Here is a 19,948-nt window from a genome sequence, read left to right as displayed (position 1 = left end):
CTGAAAACTTGATCATTGTAAAATTTCTGACATGTACGTCCACGAATATCAACTTTTAGTTTGGTTGTGGGGCTCTGAAATACTCACCGTCCATTTTATAGACTTGAATGCTGAAACGATGGACCTTCCAGATTTTGTTTACATCTACGCGATTACTCTGCTATTCACAATGAAGTGCCTGGCAGAAGGTTCAATGAACCACCTTCAAGCCGTCTCTCTCCGTTCCACTCTCTAACGCAAAACGGGAAAAACGAGCACTTAAATTTTTCTGTGCGAGCCCTGATTTCTCTTATTTTATCGTGATGATCATATATCCCTATGTAGGTGGGTGCCAACAGAATGTTTTCGCAATCGGAGGAGAAAACTGGTGATTGAAATTTCGCGAGAAGATCCCATTGCAACGAAAAACGCCTTTGTTTTAATGATAGCCGCTCCAATTCACGTATCATGTCTGTGACACACTCCTCTATTTCGCGACAATACAAAACGAGCTGCCCTTCTTTGTACTTTTTCGATGTCATCCGTCAGTCCCACCTGATGCGGATCCCACACCGCACAGCAGTACTCCAGAATAGGGCGGACAAGCGTGGTGTAAGCAGTCTCTTTAGTAGACCTGTTGCACCTTCTAAATGTTCTGCCAATGAATCGCAGTCTTTGGTTTGCTCTGCCCACAATATTATCTATGTGGTCGTTCCAATTTAGGTTATTTGTAATTGTAATCCCTAAGTATTTAGTCCAATTTACAGCCTTCAGATTTGCGTGACTTACCGCGTAATCGAAATTTAGCTGATTTATTTTAGTACTCATGTGAATAAGTTCACACTTTTCCTTATGCAGAGTCAATTGCCACTTTTCGCACCATACATATATCTTATCTAAATCATTTCGCAGTTCGATTTGATCCTCTGATGACTTTAGAAGGCGGTAAATGACAGCATCATCCGTAAACAATGTAAGACGACTACTCAGATTGTCTCCTATGTCGTTAATGTAGATCAGGAACAACGGAGGGCCTATAACACTTCCCTGGGGAACGCCGGATATTACTTCTGTTTTACTCGATGACTTTCCGTCCATTAGTACGAACTGTGACCTTTCTGACAGGAAATCACGAACCCAGTCGCACAACTGAGGCGATACTCCGTAGGCACGCAGTTTGGTTAGAAGACGCTTGTCAGGAATGGTGTCGAAAGCATTCTGGAAATCTAAAAATATGGAATCAATTTGACGTCCCCTGTCGATAGCGTTCATTACTTCGTGAGTGTAAAGACCTAGTCGTATTTGAAAAGAACGATATTTTCTGAATCCGTGCTGACTGTGTGTAAATAAATGGTATTTTTTCAAGGTAATTTATGATGTCCGAACACAGTATCTGGTCCAAAACCCTACTGATAATCGGTTAGTGATATGGGTCTGTAATTCAGCGCATTACTCCTACTTCCCTTTTTGGGTATTGGTGTGACTTGAGCAATTTTCCAGTCTTTAGGTACGTATCATTCTGTGAGCGAGTGGTTGTTTATAATTGCTAAATATGGAGCTATTTTATCAGCATACTCTGAGAGGAACCTGAGTGGTATACAGTCTGGACCGGAGGCCTTGCCTTTATTAGCGATTTGTGAAGAAATGGCATCAGTGTAACCAGTGAGCGTTCCTACACGAATGAAAAATTTGTGCTTTGCATTCCTATTGGAAATGAGAGAGACAGCTTTCTGCAAATGTTTCTATAGCAAGCGTAGGGACTCAGCACTGAAAAGGTGGTTTGTCGCAAGATCAACAGATGCCGGGGGCATGCATACATGCTACAATCTCAAAATCGATGACAGTGCCTTTCCGCCCTTACAGTTCTCAGCGCCTTTTTGGCCCTTACAGTTCTCAGCGCCTCAGTTGATTGCATTGTTTTCATGAAAAAGAATCTTTACTTTCGGGACACCCTGTAAATGGTTCAAATGGCTCTGAGCACTGTGGGACTTAACTTCTGAGGTCATCAGTCCCCATGAACTTACAACTACTTAAACCTAACTAACCTAAGGACATCACACACATCCATGCCCGAGGCAGGATTCGAACCTGCGACCGTAGCGGTCGCGCAGTTCCAGACTGAAGCGCCTAGAACCGCTCGGCCACTCCGGCCGGCGACACCCTGTACATTCTGGACGCACGTCGTATCGTAGTTGTCAGGTTAGATACCGCGCTGCCCTAGTGCAAACAGTGTTGTCATGCAAGGCATCGACGCGGCCCTGGTAGCGAGCCCTGAGGCACCGTACGGTGTGAGAGGACGCAGCAGTCGGAGCAACTGTGGTCATATTAGAGCAGACCACGACCCGAGCAATTACGGGGGGGAACAGCTGAACAGCTAGGACTAGAGCCAGGTGGCGTGAGGCACGGACAGAGCGGTTGTGCGCACGCGATGGTCTGGCCGCCGACTCCACACGTGGCGGACGGGCTGAAGGTCTGGGCCGCGGAGAATCGCTCGCAGCTGCAACGGGCTTAAAAGATCACATTTACGACTGCACCTAAGTTCCGGTCTGCCAGTACAGGCGTGTCCGCGCGCCAAAATATGCAACCTTGGCTGACACTTCCTGAGAAGAATCGGAACCGGATTCTTTACGCAGGTGTCAACTGAGGAATTCGCTGAAATTTATAAAGTGAAGCCGTGTTTACCGAAAGTGGGAAGTGAGGTGTACCATGATGGAGGAAAGTGAGAAGCTGCTTACAGCCAGCTCACGGAAGAAAGCTACCAACAAGCCTGCTACATCTAGACGAGTTTCGTCCTTTGTATTTTTTAGTTTGACGCTTATTTCGTGAGAAATTTGGCCCGCTCACGATCAGTGGACCACTTTGTATATACCGTATGTGTTCTGGCTGGAGGCAGTTCGCTCCGCGTTCTTCTATGTGCAAGTGCTGAATAAACCTTCGTCAAGTGAAGTTCGTGTTCGTCATTCATCTAATTACACCTTCTTCTACGTGACAATATCAGCATACTCTGAAAGGAACCTGACTGGTATGCTGTCTGGACCGGAGGCCTTGCCTTTATTAAATTATTTAAGCTGGTTCGCTACGCCGAGGATGTCTGCTTCTAAGTTACTAATGGGAGCAATTGTTCTTGATTCGAATTGTGGAATGTTTACTTCATCTTCTTTGGTGAAGGAATTTCGGATACTGTGTGTAGTAACTCCGCTTTAGTGGCCCTGTCATTGATGACAACGTCATTGCTGTCTGTCAGTGAAGTTATTGATTGCTAGTGGTGTATTTCATATACGACTATATTCTGTTTGGGTTTTCTGCCAGATTTCGAGACAGAGTTCCGTTGTGGAAACTATTAAAAGCATCTCACATTGAAGTTTGCGCTAAACTTCAAGCTTCTCTAATACTTCGCCAGTTTTGGCGGTTTTTACGTTCTTTTAAATTTGGCATGCTTTTTTCTCGTTGCTTCTGCAACAACGTTGTGACTTGTTTTGTGTAAAATGATGCATCAGTACGATCTCTTATTAGTTTATTTTTTATACGTGCAGGGCGTGTGAGAAATGTAGTGAAACAGACAATGCTGCAAGCGATATGGCAAAGCTGTGTTGTTCTAGTTTTGTAAACTGGTGGGTTCATCCCTTCCGGCTGTCCAGTCAGAGTTTCAGCTCCGTACAGCAATCATGTGACATCTGAGAGCGCCGTTAGTGAATTTGTGTTTACGTTGTGTCCTACGAAAATGGAACAGCGGAATTTAGAGCAACATTATGTCATCAAATTTTGCACTAACCTTGGGGAATCCGCGAGTGTGACCTCTCAGAAGTTAAAACAGAGCTGTGGGGAACATTTCTTATCAAGAGCACAAGTTTTTCGCTGGCACAGATCATTTTTGAAAGGTCGAGAAAACGTTGAAGATGAACCGCGCTCAACGAGACCTTCAACTTCAAAACTCAACGAAAACGTAGAGTCCGCAGCTTGTGGTCTAGTGGATAGCGTTGCTCCCTCTGGATCACAGCATGCTGGGTTCGATTTCCGGCTGGGTTGGGGATTTTCTCTGCCCGGGGACTGGGTGTTTGTGTTGTCTTCATCATTTCATCATCATCATGATTTGTGACAGTGACTATATTGGACTGTGGGAGAAATTGGACTGTGGGAGAAATTGGACTGTGGGAGAAATTGGACTGTGGGGGAAATTGGACTGTGGGGGAAATTGGACTGTGGGGGAAATTGGACTGTGGGGGAAATTGGACTGTGGGGGAAATTGGACTGTGGGGGAAATTGGACTGTGGGGGAAATTGGACTGTGGGGGAAATTGGACTGTGGGGGAAATTGGACTGTGGGGGAAATTGGACTGTGGGGGAAATTGGACTGTGGGGGAAATTGGACTGTGGGGGAAATTGGACTGTGGGGGAAATTGGACTGTGGGGGAAATTGGACTGTGGGGGAAATTGGACTGTGGGGGAAATTGGACTGTGGGGGAAATTGGACTGTGGGGGAAATTGGACTGTGGGGGAAATTGGACTGTGGGGGAAATTGGACTGTGGGGGAAATTGGACTGTGGGGGAAATTGGACTGTGGGGGAAATTGGACTGTGGGGGAAATTGGACTGTGGGGGAAATTGGACTGTGGGGGAAATTGGACTGTGGGGGAAATTGGACTGTGGGGGAAATTGGACTGTGGGGGAAATTGGACTGTGGGGGAAATTGGACTGTGGGGGAAATTGGACTGTGGGGGAAATTGGACTGTGGGGGAAATTGGACTGTGGGGGAAATTGGACTGTGGGGGAAATTGGACTGTGGGGGAAATTGGACTGTGGGGGAAATTGGACTGTGGGGGAAATTGGACTGTGGGGGAAATTGGACTGTGGGGGAAATTGGACTGTGGGGGAAATTGGACTGTGGGGGAAATTGGACTGTGGGGGAAATTGGACTGTGGGGGAAATTGGACTGTGGGGGAAATTGGACTGTGGGGGAAATTGGACTGTGGGGGAAATTGGACTGTGGGGGAAATTGGACTGTGGGGGAAATTGGACTGTGGGGGAAATTGGACTGTGGGGGAAATTGGACTGTGGGGGAAATTGGACTGTGGGGGAAATTGGACTGTGGGGGAAATTGGACTGTGGGGGAAATTGGACTGTGGGGGAAATTGGACTGTGGGGGAAATTGGACTGTGGGGGAAATTGGACTGTGGGGGAAATTGGACTGTGGGGGAAATTGGACTGTGGGGGAAATTGGACTGTGGGGGAAATTGGACTGTGGGGGAAATTGGACTGTGGGGGAAATTGGACTGTGGGGGAAATTGGACTGTGGGGGAAATTGGACTGTGGGGGAAATTGGACTGTGGGGGAAATTGGACTGTGGCACAGATTGGATTGGACTGTGGAACAAACTGGGACTTTGTACAGGCGCAGATGACTGTGCAGTTGAGCGCCCCACAAAGCAATCAACTCACACGTCGAATGTATGCGTGTTCTTGAGAGATTTTTCCTCCAGGAAAAACTGAGTGTTCTACAAATATTTCGCTGAAAGGGTCAAGAGAAGGTTGACTCGAGTGAGACCAGACAGTGCAGGCATGTGGGTTCAGCATCGTGACAATGCCCCATGTCACACGGTCACTCCCATCATGGAATTTGTGATGGCTCTAAGCACTATGGCACTTAACATCTGAGGTCATCAGTCCTCTAGACTTAGAACTACTAAAAACTAAATAATCTAAGACATTGGATACATCAATGCCCGAGGCAGGATTCGAACCTGCGACCGCAGCAGGTGCGTGGTTCCGAACTGAAATTCCTAGAACCGCTCGGCCACAGCTGCCGGCGAATTTTTTATCTCAAAAGGCATTTCTGTTGTTCCACAGCTCCCATATTTACCTGATCTGAGTCCGTGTCACTTTCTTCCTTTCTCGAAAGTGAAAAAGTCTTACAAGGACGTCATTTTGGAACTCTGGCAAACTTTCAAAAGACTGACATTTTAAAAGGCTGTACCAGTTGGAGCCTACTACCAAGAGTAGGCCAGTGTACAGCAGTGTATAACTGCCGAAGGGAACTGCTTCAAAGGCGACAATATTGTTGTTTGAAAAAAATAAACCTTTGCTAGGTGAAAAATGAGATATATTATTTTCTTCACATACGCCTTGTCGTTATGAATAACACTGTACGTTCTATCCTCCTCGTGTTGGAAAAGTAAACGGCAGGAAATGTTTTGTTTAATATAGTTGCTGGCCGGAGTACTAGGCGCTACAGTCTGGAACCGCGCGACCGCTACGGTCGCAGGTTCGAATCCTGCCTCGGTCATGGATGTGTGTGATGTCCTTAGGGTAGTTAGGTTTAAGTAGTTCTAAGTTCTAGGGGACTGATGACCTCAGATGTTGAGTCCCATAGTGCTCAGAGCCATTTGAACCATTTAATATAGTTTTTTCTGACTACGACAATTGAAATACCTATCCACTGATGTCTTTCACTCCGAAAAAAATAGTGAATGTGATGAGGAGACGAGGCTGTGCTATGTTGTGACGTAAGAGGTGTGTAGTGTACTGCAGCGTTGCTGTTGTGTGTTGCAGGCGATATGATGGAGGCGGACGGCGAGTCACTGCGAGAGCGCGTCTCGCAGCTGGAGCGACGCGCGCTGTCGCAGGCGGACGAACTGGTCTGCCTGCGGGCCACGCTGGCGGACGCGCTGCGCAGGTTGGCAGCCCTGGAGGCCCGCACTGGCCAGCCTGCACCCGCTGCCTCGCCGGCCATCACCACCACCTCCTCCAGCGGCAGCCAACAGCACCACGGCACACTCACCAGGAACGGCGTGCGCGGTGAGTCTCCATTATTTATTTACTAGCCAACTTGCCAGTGTTTCGCAGTTGCTAAATACGACGGTCATTTCAAAAGTTCTACGATGTCTAAGATGGAACCGAAGGAAAATAATTATATTTACAAACTACTTTTACATGTCTCCAATAACAGAGGTGATAAGTCATGGGATTCCTCCTAATATCATCTGGGTCCTCCTTTCGCACGGCGTACCTTGACATAGCCTGGACCCAGTAACTCGTTGGAAGTCCCCTGCAGAAATATTGAGCCGTCCATAATTGCGAAATTGTTGCCGGTGCAGGATTTTTTACGTCCCATAAATACACAATGTGATCAAAAGTAACCATACACCTGGCTGAAAAATGACTTAAAAGTTCGAGACGCTCTCCATTGGTAATGCTGGAATTCAATATGGTGCTGGCCCACCAAGCTTTAATGACAGCTTCCACTCTCGCAGGCATACGTTCAATCAGGTGCTGGAAAGGTTTCTTGGGGAACGGCAGCCCATTCTTCACGGAGTGCTGCACTGAGGAGAAGTATCGATGTCGGTCTGTGAAGACAGACAGGAAGTCGGCGTTCCAAAACATCCCAAAGATGTTCTATAGGATTCACGTCAGGACTCTGTGCAGGCCACTCCATTATAGGGATGTTATTGTCGTGTAACCACTCCGCCACAGGCCGTGCATTATGAGCAGGTGATTGATCGTGTCGAAAGATTCAATCACCATCCCCGAATTGCTCCTCAACAATGGGAAACAATGTAGGCCTGTGCTGATATAGTACCACGAAAAACAACAAGGGGTGCAAGCCCCCTCCATGAAAAACACGACCGCACCATAACACCACCTCCTCCGAATTTTACTGTTCGCACTACACACGATGGCAGAGAACGTTCAGCGGGCATTCGCTATACCCACACCCTTCCATCGGATCGCCACATTGTGTACCGCGATACGTCACTCCACACAACGTTTCGCCAGTGTTCAATCGTCCAATGTTTACGCTACTTACACCAAGCGAGGCGTCGTTTAACATTTATCGACCGACAGCTGTGGCCGAGTGGTTCTAGGCGCTTCAGTCCTGAACCGCGCTGCTGCTACGGTCGCAGATTAGATTCCTACCTCGGGCATTGATGTGTGTGATGTCCTTAGGATAATTAGGTTTCAGTAGTTCTAAGAGTAGGGAACTGATGATCTCAGCTGTTAAGTTCCATAGTCTTTAGAGCCATTTGAACATTTACCGGCGTGATGTGTGGCTTTTAAGCAGCCGCTGGGCCATGAAATCCGTTTTCTCGCCTCCCGCCTAATTGTCATAGTACTTGCAGTGGATTCTGATGCAGTTCGGAATTCCTGTGAGATGGTCTGGATAGATGTCTGCCTATTACACATTACGACCCTCTTCAACTGTCGGTGGTCTCTGCCGTCAAGAGACGAAGTTGGCCTGTATGCTTTTGTGCTGTACATGTCCCTTCACGTTTCCACTTCACTATCACATCGGAAACAGTGGATCTAGGGATGTTTAGGAGTGTGGAAATCTCCCGTACAGACATAAGACACAAGTGACACCCAATCACGTGACCATGTTCGAAGTCCGTGAGTTCCATGGAGCACCCCATTCTCCTCTCTCGCGATGTCTAATGACTACTGAGGTCGCTGATATGGAGTACCTGACAGTACGTGGCAGCACAATGCACCTAATATGGAAAACATGTTTTTGGAGGTGTCCGGGTACTTTTGATCACATAGCGTATTCGAGAGGATTCATGTCAGGTGATTTGGGTAGCGAGATCATTCACATGAATGATTTCCTAGAAGAAAGAACACAACATGTCATTCTTAACGGTTCAAAATCTGCAGATGTAGAGGTAATTTCGGGAGTACCGCAGGGAAGCGTGATAGGACCTTTATTGTCTACAATATACATAAATGACTTAGTTGACAACATCGGTAGCTCCGTGAGGCTATTTGCAGATGACACGGTTGTCTACAAGAAAGTAGCAACATCAGAAGACTCGTACGTACTCCAGGAGGACCTGCAGAGGATTAATGCATGGTGCGACAGCTGGCAGCTTTCCCTAAACGTAGATAAATGTAATATAATGCGCATACATAGGGGCAGAAATCCATTCCAGTACGATTATGCCATAGGTGGTAAATCATTGGAAGCGGTAACGACCGTAAAATACTTAGGAGTTACTATCCGGAGCGATCTGAAGTGGAATGATCACATAAAACAAATAGTGTGAAAAGCAGGCGCCAGGTTGAGATTCATAGGAAGAATTCTAAGAAAATGTGACTCATCGACGAAAGAAGTAGCTTACAAAGCGCTTGTTCGTCCGATTCTTGAGTATTGCTCATCAGTATGGGACCCTTACCAGGTTGGATTAATAGAAGAGATAGACATGATCCAGCGAAAAGCAGCGCGATTCGTCATGGGGACATTTAGTCAGCGCGAGAGCGTTACGGAGATGCTGAACAAGCTCCAGTGGCGGACACTTCAAGAAAGGCGTTACGCAATACGGAGAGGTTTATTATCGAAATTACGAGAGAGCACATTCCGGGAAGAGATGGGCAACATATTACTACCGCCCACATATATCTCGCGTAATGATCACAACGAAAAGATCCGAGAAATTAGAGCAAATACGGAGACTTACAAGCAGTCGTTCTTCCCACGCACAATTCGTGAATGGAACAGGGAAGGGGGGATCAGATAGTGGTACAATAAGTACCCTCCGCCACACACCGTAAGGTGGCTCGCGGAGTATAGATGTAGATGTAGATGTCGAATTTTTCAATATGTTCTACAAACAATTTGCGGACAATTGTGGCCCAATGACATTTGTTTTTGGAACATGAAGTCTAAGTATGGCTGCAAATCTTCTCCAAGCGGGCGAACGTATCAGTCATTGATTGCTTTAATTGGAGCAAAGGATCCAGTCCATTATGGAGCCATCACCAGATTGCGTAGTCCCTTGTTGAAAACTTGCGTCCATAGCTTCATGGGGTCTGCACCACACTCGAACCCGTACATCAGCTCTTACCAACTGAAATGGGGACTCATCTGACCAGGCCACAGTTTAATAGTCGTCTAGGGTCCGACCGATATGGTCACGGGCCCAGGAAGGCGCTGCAGGTGATGTCGTACTCTTAGCGAAGACACTCACATCGATCGTCACCTTCCGTAGCACGTTAACGCCAGATATCGCCGCATTGTCCTAACGGGTCCATCCTACCTCCCACATTGATTTCTAGTGTTACTTCACGCAGTGTTGCTTGTCTGTTAACACTGACAACTCTACACAAAGGACGCTCTCTCGGTCGTTAAGTGAAGGTCATCGGCCACTGCCTTGTCCTTGGTGAGAGGTAATGGCTGAAATTTGGTATTCTTGACACTGCGGATCTCTGAATATCGAATTCTCTAACGATTTCGAAATGGAATGTGTTCCACGTTCAATATTTGTTAATTTGCGTCATTCGTCCATGATCACTCCGGAAACCTTTTCATATCAATCAGCCGACTACAAGTGGTATCTCCACCACTACACTGCCCTTGCATACTCGATACTACCGTGATTTCTGTCATCTCGGGCTATAATCTCCATTCTTGCTTATCACAGGCCCCAACGTTTTCCATCTTCTGTATTTCGGATACAGCAACTTCATAGTTGAGCTGCTTGATAGCTCAGACCACCTCACTACAAGTTTCATCAGCTGTATCAAAACGTTTTCCACTGAGTCGTTCCTTTAATTAGGGAAACAAATGAAAGTCTGGTAGGATCATACTAGGACAGTGTTGTGGGTTATTGTGTGGTTCAGCCCCCAGCGGACACGCCCCCCCCCCCCCCCCCAATATACATCTTATCCCAGACAAGTGTAACCCCAAATGTAGGGTTGGTAGAAAATATTATGGTGTACACATATGTGGAAATGGTGTTTGCGCAGCAATCACTAACACAGTGTAACTGAGGTGGAATAAGGTGAACCAGCCCACACTCGCAGAGGTAGATGGAAAACCGTCCACAGACTGGCTGGCACACCAGACCTAGATACTAATCCACCAGGTGGATTCGTGTCGGGGACTGGCATGGATTCCCGCTCAGGAAGCAGTGCGTTAGACTGCGTGGCTAGCTGGGTGGGCACATATTATGTAGCTAGATTTTAAAATATATAGACTTTTAGCCACCATAAAACTTTGTAAGTGAAGAATTAATAAAATCCTCCAAATAGCTTTAATATTTATATGAAGCTTCATGAGTATCAGTGCTGTGATATTTCTAACGACCTAGCATCATTAGGATGAGTATATGTGCAAACATAAATTTTTTGCAGTGCAACCTACATGTCAGGGGCAAGAAGCAGTTTTCCAACACCTGACTTGTAGGCTGCCCAGGACGACAGGTGTGTTTTGGGATGTAGTATCACACTGCCTGCTCAACCTGTTGTGTAGCAGCTACACATGTGGGTGGGCTGGGCCTTGGAGTAAGATGGACAGATGGGATGGACAGAGAGAGGGGCTGGAGGGCATGGATAGAGGAGAGAAGGGAGGAAGGGCAGTATGTAGAGACGAGCAGGAGAGAACAATCAGGGAGAGGGTAGAGGCTTAGGTACCAAAGTGAGTGGGGAGGAGAAGAATGAAAGATACGAGAAGAGCCATGTGGTGTGCGTAGTATCTGCATTTCTTGCATGGCTGAACAGAGAGAGGGGGAAGGAGATGAAGAGTGAGAGAGGGGGGCATGACATGGACAGAGGAAAGAGTTAGGAGGAGGTCGGCAGTCTGAGAGTGGGGAGGAGGGTAGGAACAGGGAGGTGGAAGATGAGATGGAGACTCTGGGCACAGAAAATAGTGTGGAGGAGAGTGAAATGGAAAGAGAGAGAGAGGGCAGATGAGATGGGGGGGAGAGAGAGAGAGAGAGAGAGAGAGAGAGAGAGAGAGAGAGAGAGAGACCTAAGCGAGGAGCAGATGTTCAGTGAGAGAGGGGGAGGATGAGATGGACGGACATGGGATAGACGGGGAGATGCAGGAATCAGATGCAGACGGAAGGTGTTGGGGGAGGGGGGAAGTGGGCTGGTGGAAAAGGAAGATGGAGGGAAAAGAAGATATGGTTGGAGAAAAGGGGTGGTGGAGATAGGCAAAGTGAGGCGAGGAGAAGATGGACAGATAGAGGTGGGACGATGAGGTGGATAGAGATGGCAGATGGAAGAGGTGGGTACATGGTGGGGGAGGGCGTTCGGAGGGTAGGAGGTGGCGTGTGAAACAGTGATCAGGAAACGTCGTGTTCCCAGGTACATTAGTCTCCAGGTACAATACTGTCACCTAATCGTTTTTAACAAGTAAAATAAATTCATAATAAGGTTGGTTGGTTGATTCGGGGGAGGGACCAAACATTGAGGTTTAGCCCCCATCGGTTTAGGGAGGGGAAGGACGTCGGCTGTGCCCTCTCAGAGGAACCATCCCAGCATTTGCCTGAAGCGATTTAGGGAAATCACGGAAAACCTCAATCCGGATGTCCGTATGCGGGATTGAGCTGTCGTCCTCCAGAATGCGAGTTCAGTGTGCTTACCACTGCGCCACCTCGCTCGGTCGTAATAAAACATTTTAAATAAATGATATGCATAATTTAGCATGAAATGTCCTCTTCGGCTGGTTCAGCCAAATAAGCAAAACATAACAAACGAGCTTAGGTTCACACGTGTGAAGAAACAAGTTTCCAGTGAAAAGCACACAGGCCAAGGGATATGTACAAAGCATCCGATAAATGATCCTGCAAATGAAGGGTCCTCAAAACAGCATACTTCAGAGCAGTTATTAATTAGCGTCATTTTGCATTGAGGGTGATATCTCTAACTATATTCCTGGTATGGGTTACTACTTACGAAGGTGGGAATACAGTGGAATGTCCTGACACAAAGTATTATGCAAGCAGCAAGCAGCAAACAGAGCAGCAGCTGTGCAATGAAGCCCAAAAGAACCCTGCAGTCTGTGTTACTTAGCCCTGCTTCTTTTCATACAAAAGGTGTACAGATATTTTCTTTCGTGTCTTAATGACCGGATTGATATTTAGGGCTAAAATTTTGAAAGTTACTGTAATTTTAATTTTCAGTTTCTGTTTGCAATAAAATAAATACATTTTCAGCATAAAAGCAAATAATAATATACAAAGAAACACAAATATTCTTGTATGAGTGGTGTCTCTTCTTTCGGACATGTCAAAAAAAAAACAGACACCACTCACACAGATATACAGGGAGTGGCATATAGTAATGACCTGGACGAGTGGGTACAATTGGACATGAATGTACGCATATAACCACACCCCATGACGCGCAATGTGGTCCGTCAGTGTGAGTGGAGCAGTGCAGAGGGAACAATGGTACTGAGAGGGGAACAGCGGGTGTCCGTTGTGGAAAGTTATGTGACAACAGAGTTGTGGAAACGGTTTGGTCCGTTGTTTGCTGAGAAGTTTAATGGTGTCAAAGTGCGAGCAAAGAGTGCCATATATCGCTCAGTCAGAAAATGGCGCCAGACTAGATATGTTTTGTACAAGTCCTAAAACATTCCGAAATGTGCCCTCACACCAGAAAATGCTTCAGAGTCCTGCCAAATCAACCAGACGCCTGTTGCCAGAGACCGGCAAATCACGTCCGTCATGCGGACGAATACTCCACCTCAACCTGGACGTGCCTCCCTGCCGAGTGTCTTGTTCGTGCATTAAAACCAGCAGATGCTCCTCGGCGCCTCCAGTTTTGTGGGTGGCAGTTACTGAAATAACAATGAACGGCTTGGGTGTGGATTCGCTCCTTATGTCTGATGAAACCTTGGTTTCACCTGAGTGGTTATGTCAACTCACAGGTTCTGGCCAGCGAAGAATCCGCACAACTCCCACGAAATACCATTGCTTGATTAGAAGGCTCGGGTTTGGTGTGCAGTGTCCGCTCGCCACACGTCACATTTTTAGTCCCGTCTTCTTTCATCAGACGCTGACTTCGGCACTTTACTTTGCCAACATTTTGAAACGATTTGTGACAGCATTAATGGAGTTACTTGCAACAGGATGGAGCAACTGCCCATACAACTGACCGAACCTTTACCCAGTCATCACGCCTGACAGAATTATTAGCAGAGGTCAGTCTGGTCCCAGTCCTAGCTGGCCACACACGGCACCTGATCTCAGTGTGTGCGATTACTTTGTGTGGGGAGCCCTCAAATCTAAGGCGTATCGCGACAACCGTCATAGTTTTCAAGAACTGCAGCAGAACATTTCGGATGAGACTGCAACAGCTCCAGCAGTCCAGCTTCGATCCGCGTTCAGCAACTTGCTGACCAGGGTCACTTTCAACATCTGCTATAGTCAGTTTAGTACTGTATTTCCTTTGCTCTGCTGTTTTTCTTTGTAGCTTAGAACTCTGTTCTCCGGGCCAGTTTTATTTTCCGCACCCTGTATATGCGCCGCCAAGGCTGATACGATCATTCAGTGCAGAGCACTCTTCTCCATATCTGAAACGGGACTTCAATTGGTGCGACGAGACAAAAATGGAAAAAAAGGGCTAGGAGGTGCTACTTTGGTAGTGTGCAGCAAATGGGATTTGGTTTGAGGGAGGAAGCGTGCTTGGGTAGTCCGTACAGTTGTGTCCAACCGCTGCGCCAAGTTGGCATAGATGGTTAACGCAACTGCCTATAAGCAGGAGACCTGGGATCAACTCCCGGCCTTGGCACGAATTTTCATTTATCTTCAATGAATTCTTCATTGCCTGAAAGCGGCAGGGATCCTAATTTCTCCTTTCTGAACAAATACTTTAGTCATTCACTTAATGCTCCTCAACGGGGTGTAGCACAATTGAGTTTTTACTTAGTTTGAAGATCTACTAGAAATTTGTCACCTAATTGTCATAGAATATTACAAGGACAGTAATTCGTCAATTGTTAGCTTCTTGTACAAAAAATTATTACGGCGTTATTTGGTATAAAATAAACGCTACAATAATGGAAGCTGACAAACATATCAATGTTGTAAAAAAAAAAAAAAATCCTTTTCTTTACGTCTGTGTTCACACATTTTTTGTCATCAGACTGCCGGTTTCGGTCTATAATGACCATCTTCAGATCTGTTTTCTATAAAAACATGTCCTAATATACTGGAGCCATAGTGGTATCGTCAAATGTATATTGGGACATGTTTTTATAAAACAGATCTGAATATGTCGTTATAGACTGACACCGGTAGTCTGATGACAAAAAATTTGTGAACATAGACGTAAAGTAAAGGAAATTTATTCTCTCATTCCGGTCACTGTTTTATTTGCGACTATGTCGCAGCTTGTGTACAAAAACTTTTTCGTTTTCTTACGTTCGAATCGTACAAAACAGAAACCGCTAATTGCGCCGAAAGGTGCAGTAGCTATGATTCCTAAATTTTCAGCTGCCTGAGTTAAACATCAGTACAGACAACTTATTACCTTACCTAGTTTGGGCAGTGGTAAATAACGTGAGCTTCGGTTTGAGGACTTCTTAGGGTTTACATGTCACAACTAGTCCAGAATTTGCATCTCGCACGTTTGGAGTTTTGATTTCCGCCACTGGAACTTGTTTATTTTCACAATGGCGTGCAGCTGTAGTAATATTACCAAATTCTGTCGCAACTGCGAATACAGGGTGTACATAAAGTCCGGGAACGCTTTCAATTATTTATTGCACATGAACTAAACATTGTACAGATGTCATACATATTGCATTTTGAAGAGAAACTCTGTTTTTTTTTCAAACATTCGATATGCGAACCATGAGTGACCCTGCAGACGTCAATACGGTAATCGAATTCTTGCCGTACCCGTCTCAGCATGGCATCGTCGACTGGTTGACGCTTCCCGTATTCTCTCCCGGAGCTTCTGTCGCAGGGCTTCCCACACTGTCATTGGAGCCATTTTGAGTTCACGGGATGCACGACGCACCGATTTCTTTGGACTCCTTATGAATGTCTCTCGTACGCTCTCCACATTCACTTCACTCGCACTGGGACGTCCGCTTCTCTTTGCCGGGCACAAGCAACCCGTCGTAACGAATTTGCTGTGCCAGTGGTAAATGGCCTTCCTTGTTGGTGGCTTCTTGCCGTACTTAGCTCTAATCATCCGTTGAACAGCTGTGGCTCACTTGTTTTTGTCGAAAGCTCGCTCCGCACCTAAACCCGCCATGTTTGCGAATAGCGCTGCCTATCGGCAAATTATTAAACTACGCTGTGGCGGTGTACACGAAAAAACACTTTCAGGGTTTCTCTTCAAAATGACACATATATGATATCTGTACAATGTTTGGTTCCTGTGCAATAAATAATTCAAAGTGTTCCCGGACTTTTTGTACACCCTGCATTTTTGGCATCAGTTCCGTTAGGAATGGAAACTCTACAAATGAAAATTTGTCTCCAACGGGGACTAGGACCCGGATTTCCCGCTTATCGCATTAAATGTCTCGGCTATCCGTGCACGCTTCCTGGACCGATCGAAACCTCCATGCGTCACAGCGTCTAGCGCCGTAGTGTTCGCAGCTTAGCTGAATTTCCGCAGCAGGGTTAATAAGATAAACGTTTCAGTATTAGAATTGTCGTTTAGACCGTTTAGGCTGTAATACTTATCATTATACGTCTGAAGGAACAGACACTAAAAATGTCCCATGGCCATCTGTCCATGTCTCCACCCTAAAAATGTTCCTCTCAACCTGTGCCAACACGCGATGCGTCGCTGCATTGTATTAATTACTTTGAATCACATCACGTAGCACATATCAGTCAAGAAAAGAGTTCTCACAAGTGTGATAACGATCGAAAGTCAAAGATTAAATATTTTTTCCTAATTTGCCTAATATTCAGCAACTCGATTGGTATTTTATACTAGACACTTTCTAAGGTAGCCTATGTTCTTACTCAGAGTGAAAGCCATCTTCGTACCAAATTCGGTCAGACTCGATTCATCGGGTTAGTCGCGTAAACTTATCAGACAGGGTTTCTTTCGCATTTATATTATTAGTATGGATAAAACTTTCAGGGGCATACAACTTTATAATATGGGTAGCAACAGCCGTTGAAAATCTTGGTAAATTGAACTTGAATAAAACCGGACAGCTGTTAATTGGTGATTTATTTACGACTGGTTAAGAAGTAACGCCACTGTAACAGCCTAAACAAAATGTTTTCGTGACAACTTTTTCCCCTTAAGTAAAGGTGATAGATAAATATTACTTGGGGTAAGTACTGATCATATATTTAAATCACCAAAAGAAATTTTGTCAGATAATTGCAGCAATTCTCCTGTGCCATGTTGAATTTGAGGCGATCTGCAGCACTCACTATAACTAGCGCCAATTTGACTCTTGGGAAAAAGAAAAAAAAATATAGATAATCTACATGAGTGTAGCTAATGAACCACGTGAGTGATTTGAGAAATATGGATTTTTGTGTAACTGGCGAGTGTTTGAATAAAGTCGTTCAGTTTTTATAAAAAAAAGGTAAGTCATTTGTTAATGAATATTGTTTAAATTAACTTATATCCCCTACGTCGTTCACTTTGAAATGTTATTTCAGAGTTATGGCTTAATTTTCAAACAAAAAGATTGACAATTGTTGGAGTTCCGTTGTGCGCCGTTTTCAAAAATCGCATTCCGAGGAAAAGCCGTTTGAAGTTCTGAATGTGTCATAAACATGAACAATTGTACTTTTAGAAAACTCTTACCATTAATCTACTATCCCAGGACTGGCCTGTCGTACTGTTGCCGTTGCGGTCGAAATTATATCCACTAGTTTTATCATAGAATGATTGAAATATCGGTCGCGGCAATACCACGGACGCACAAAACTTTACAATTCCGTTTCTACTCCAAGCACGCGTATTGCTAGGGCGATTCGACGGTTGACTTCATATGCGTTTCGTGTAAACTTACTACCTGGGATAACTACATCGCAGGAATTTGCTAAATCTTATAATTAGTTTCCCTGAGACATTTAAGTCTCTTAATTATCTACGATGATGATCGAAGCAGAATGCTAACCATTACACCACCACAGCACGATAATCAACATTGTTGCACGAACTACCGAAGTTAAGTGCCCTCCGCAACACAAACTTCAATTGAAGTTCGTGCAGCGATGTTGAACATCGTGCTGTGATGGTGTAAGGGTCAGCATTTCTGCCTAGCACGCAAGAAGACCTGGGTTAGAGTCCTGGCCGCAGCACAAATTTTAATTAATTTCTTCTGCTTCCATCATTATCGTAATTAATCATTGTAAAGCCTAAGCCTCGGAGACTTCGTTCTTTCAATGTCATGTCTGCATTGCACGTTTTACATTTCGCGTATTGAAAAATAAGAAAACCGCAAGAAAATGTATAATCCAATAGATAATCAGCGAGTCACATCAAAATCCTGGTCACTGTCTTTCAATTTCTTACTAGAAGTACGGACTCGGAACTTCTCACAGCCTCATATCTAGTTCTTTGGACTCTTTGATGACGTACTGCTTGGACGCCGCGTTGCATACGATGTTTTCTTACCATTTCTGCCCGAGTATCTTTTATTAGCACTCATTTTTACTTGAAAGACAAAACTATGTACTATAAGATCGCAAATACAGTATCAAAAGTCAATACAGCACACAAAAATGAAGATTCGAAGCGAAAGAACTATCTTTTTCGTACACGTACCTGCGCCTGGTGACGCCGAGCTAACGAATTATTGTTTTGAAATGCTTCTACATATACCCAGACACTACAGGGGGTATTGAGTTGGCAAAGGTAGGCCGTTCCGGGTCATCAGAAGCGCTGGAGGGACAGCCCAGAATTCCACAGAACTTTTTTTTTCAAAAATTAATTTTTTGCCTCATTTTAGGTTAAAAGCATTTTTAAACCAATAAAGTGATTTTTTAATTCTACAGTGGTCTTGCTTCTTAAATCATCATCTTCATGTGGTTAGTGGTGTCACATAGATTAACACACGTTCGTAGTTACCAAATCCAACCCCACAAAGAGGGATCCACTCAACAGATAATAACCGGAAGAGAATTGGGACGATTATACAACTGATCGCCTACAGTGCTCTACCTTCCCGACAACCGAGGTTGTCCCTATTATCTGATGCTCATTCTCGGTGCTGACTGTTATTGTGCCTCATCTCGTGCTCCATTCGCCCCAATGCTCTGCCGGTTGTTGTTTGTTGACTACTGTTCTTCTTCGTGGGTTTGCTTTCTTTGACTACGAACGTTGGAGACGTCACCGTAGGCTAATCTATGAGACACTAATAACCATCCGAAGATGTTGCTACAACGCAGCGCAGCCGGTCGTGAATAAATAATCAGATAACAGATGCTTGCGGTTTTATTAAAGTTCAGTTTACCATGACTTTCAATTACGATATCTTTTCACCTATGTTACGATTTTGATGAAATAAAACCTGTACGATGCCTCAAGCTAGGCTCATGTCGCCTGCGAAAATTCCATGAAAATTCTTCTAGTAATTTCGGTGAAGCGTGTTCATATAAACAGATACGACAGCTTTACAGATTTATTAGTAGTGTAGATAAACGGGAAACGTTGTTAACAAAAAACTTTAAAAGTTGTTGACCAATACACTTTACTTTTTACACGAAGCTCTAATAAACATTCACATGGACACAGGCGCTGATATTTTCTTTTGAAACAACAATGTGCAGGTTTTCTGTTAAAACCGATGCGAAAAAGGAAATGATGTGCTGTCAAATGTTAGTTTTCATTTTCTATATCGCAGTCAGTTTTAACTACGATAGCAGGCCAGTTAAGCCATCCATTAAACCACTGGTTTTCACACTGTCGTTCCTCCCCCCCCCCCCCCTCCCCCTTAGGTGGTGCATATAAAAGTGGGCGCGGCCGGGAAGAACAGTACAAACTCACTGCGTTATTAAAAAGTAGCTATTTCAACCAGAGAAACGGACGACGAACTGTCTACTGGGTACCCAGTATTTCCTGTTTACTCTGGGATTCATTTTCGTCTTAGATCATCAGCCGGAATGTAAACGCAGTAACTGACCGTAGCCAATCCGACTGCTAGAATTCGTAGTGTACGAGTACAGTAGACGTGCGAAAACATGGACGATCGTAGCATGTCGGCATGATTCGGAACACTTAGTGCCAACTGTCATCTGTAAAGGATTTCTCACAGCTTCAACGA

The 19,948-nt window shown here is 45.1% G+C and overlaps 1 protein-coding gene across 6 annotated transcripts in view; it reads left to right on the top strand.

Annotated features, from left to right (window-relative positions):
* The window catches only part of LOC124551354 (echinoderm microtubule-associated protein-like 2), a 666,787-nt gene that overhangs the window by 517,277 nt on the left and 129,562 nt on the right, over positions 1 to 19,948 (top strand). For all 6 annotated transcript variants that reach the window (XM_047126385.1, XM_047126388.1, XM_047126384.1 and 3 more), the window contains exon 3: positions 6,523 to 6,768. In XM_047126385.1, coding sequence (XP_046982341.1) covers positions 6,523 to 6,768 — 246 coding nt within the window. The remainder of the gene's footprint in view (positions 1 to 6,522; positions 6,769 to 19,948) is intronic.

This window comes from Schistocerca americana, chromosome 9 (genome assembly GCF_021461395.2).
Source record: "Schistocerca americana isolate TAMUIC-IGC-003095 chromosome 9, iqSchAmer2.1, whole genome shotgun sequence".
NCBI classification, from domain to species: Eukaryota; Metazoa; Arthropoda; class Insecta; order Orthoptera; family Acrididae; genus Schistocerca; species Schistocerca americana.
This window is presented reverse-complemented; position numbering and strand designations above follow the sequence as displayed.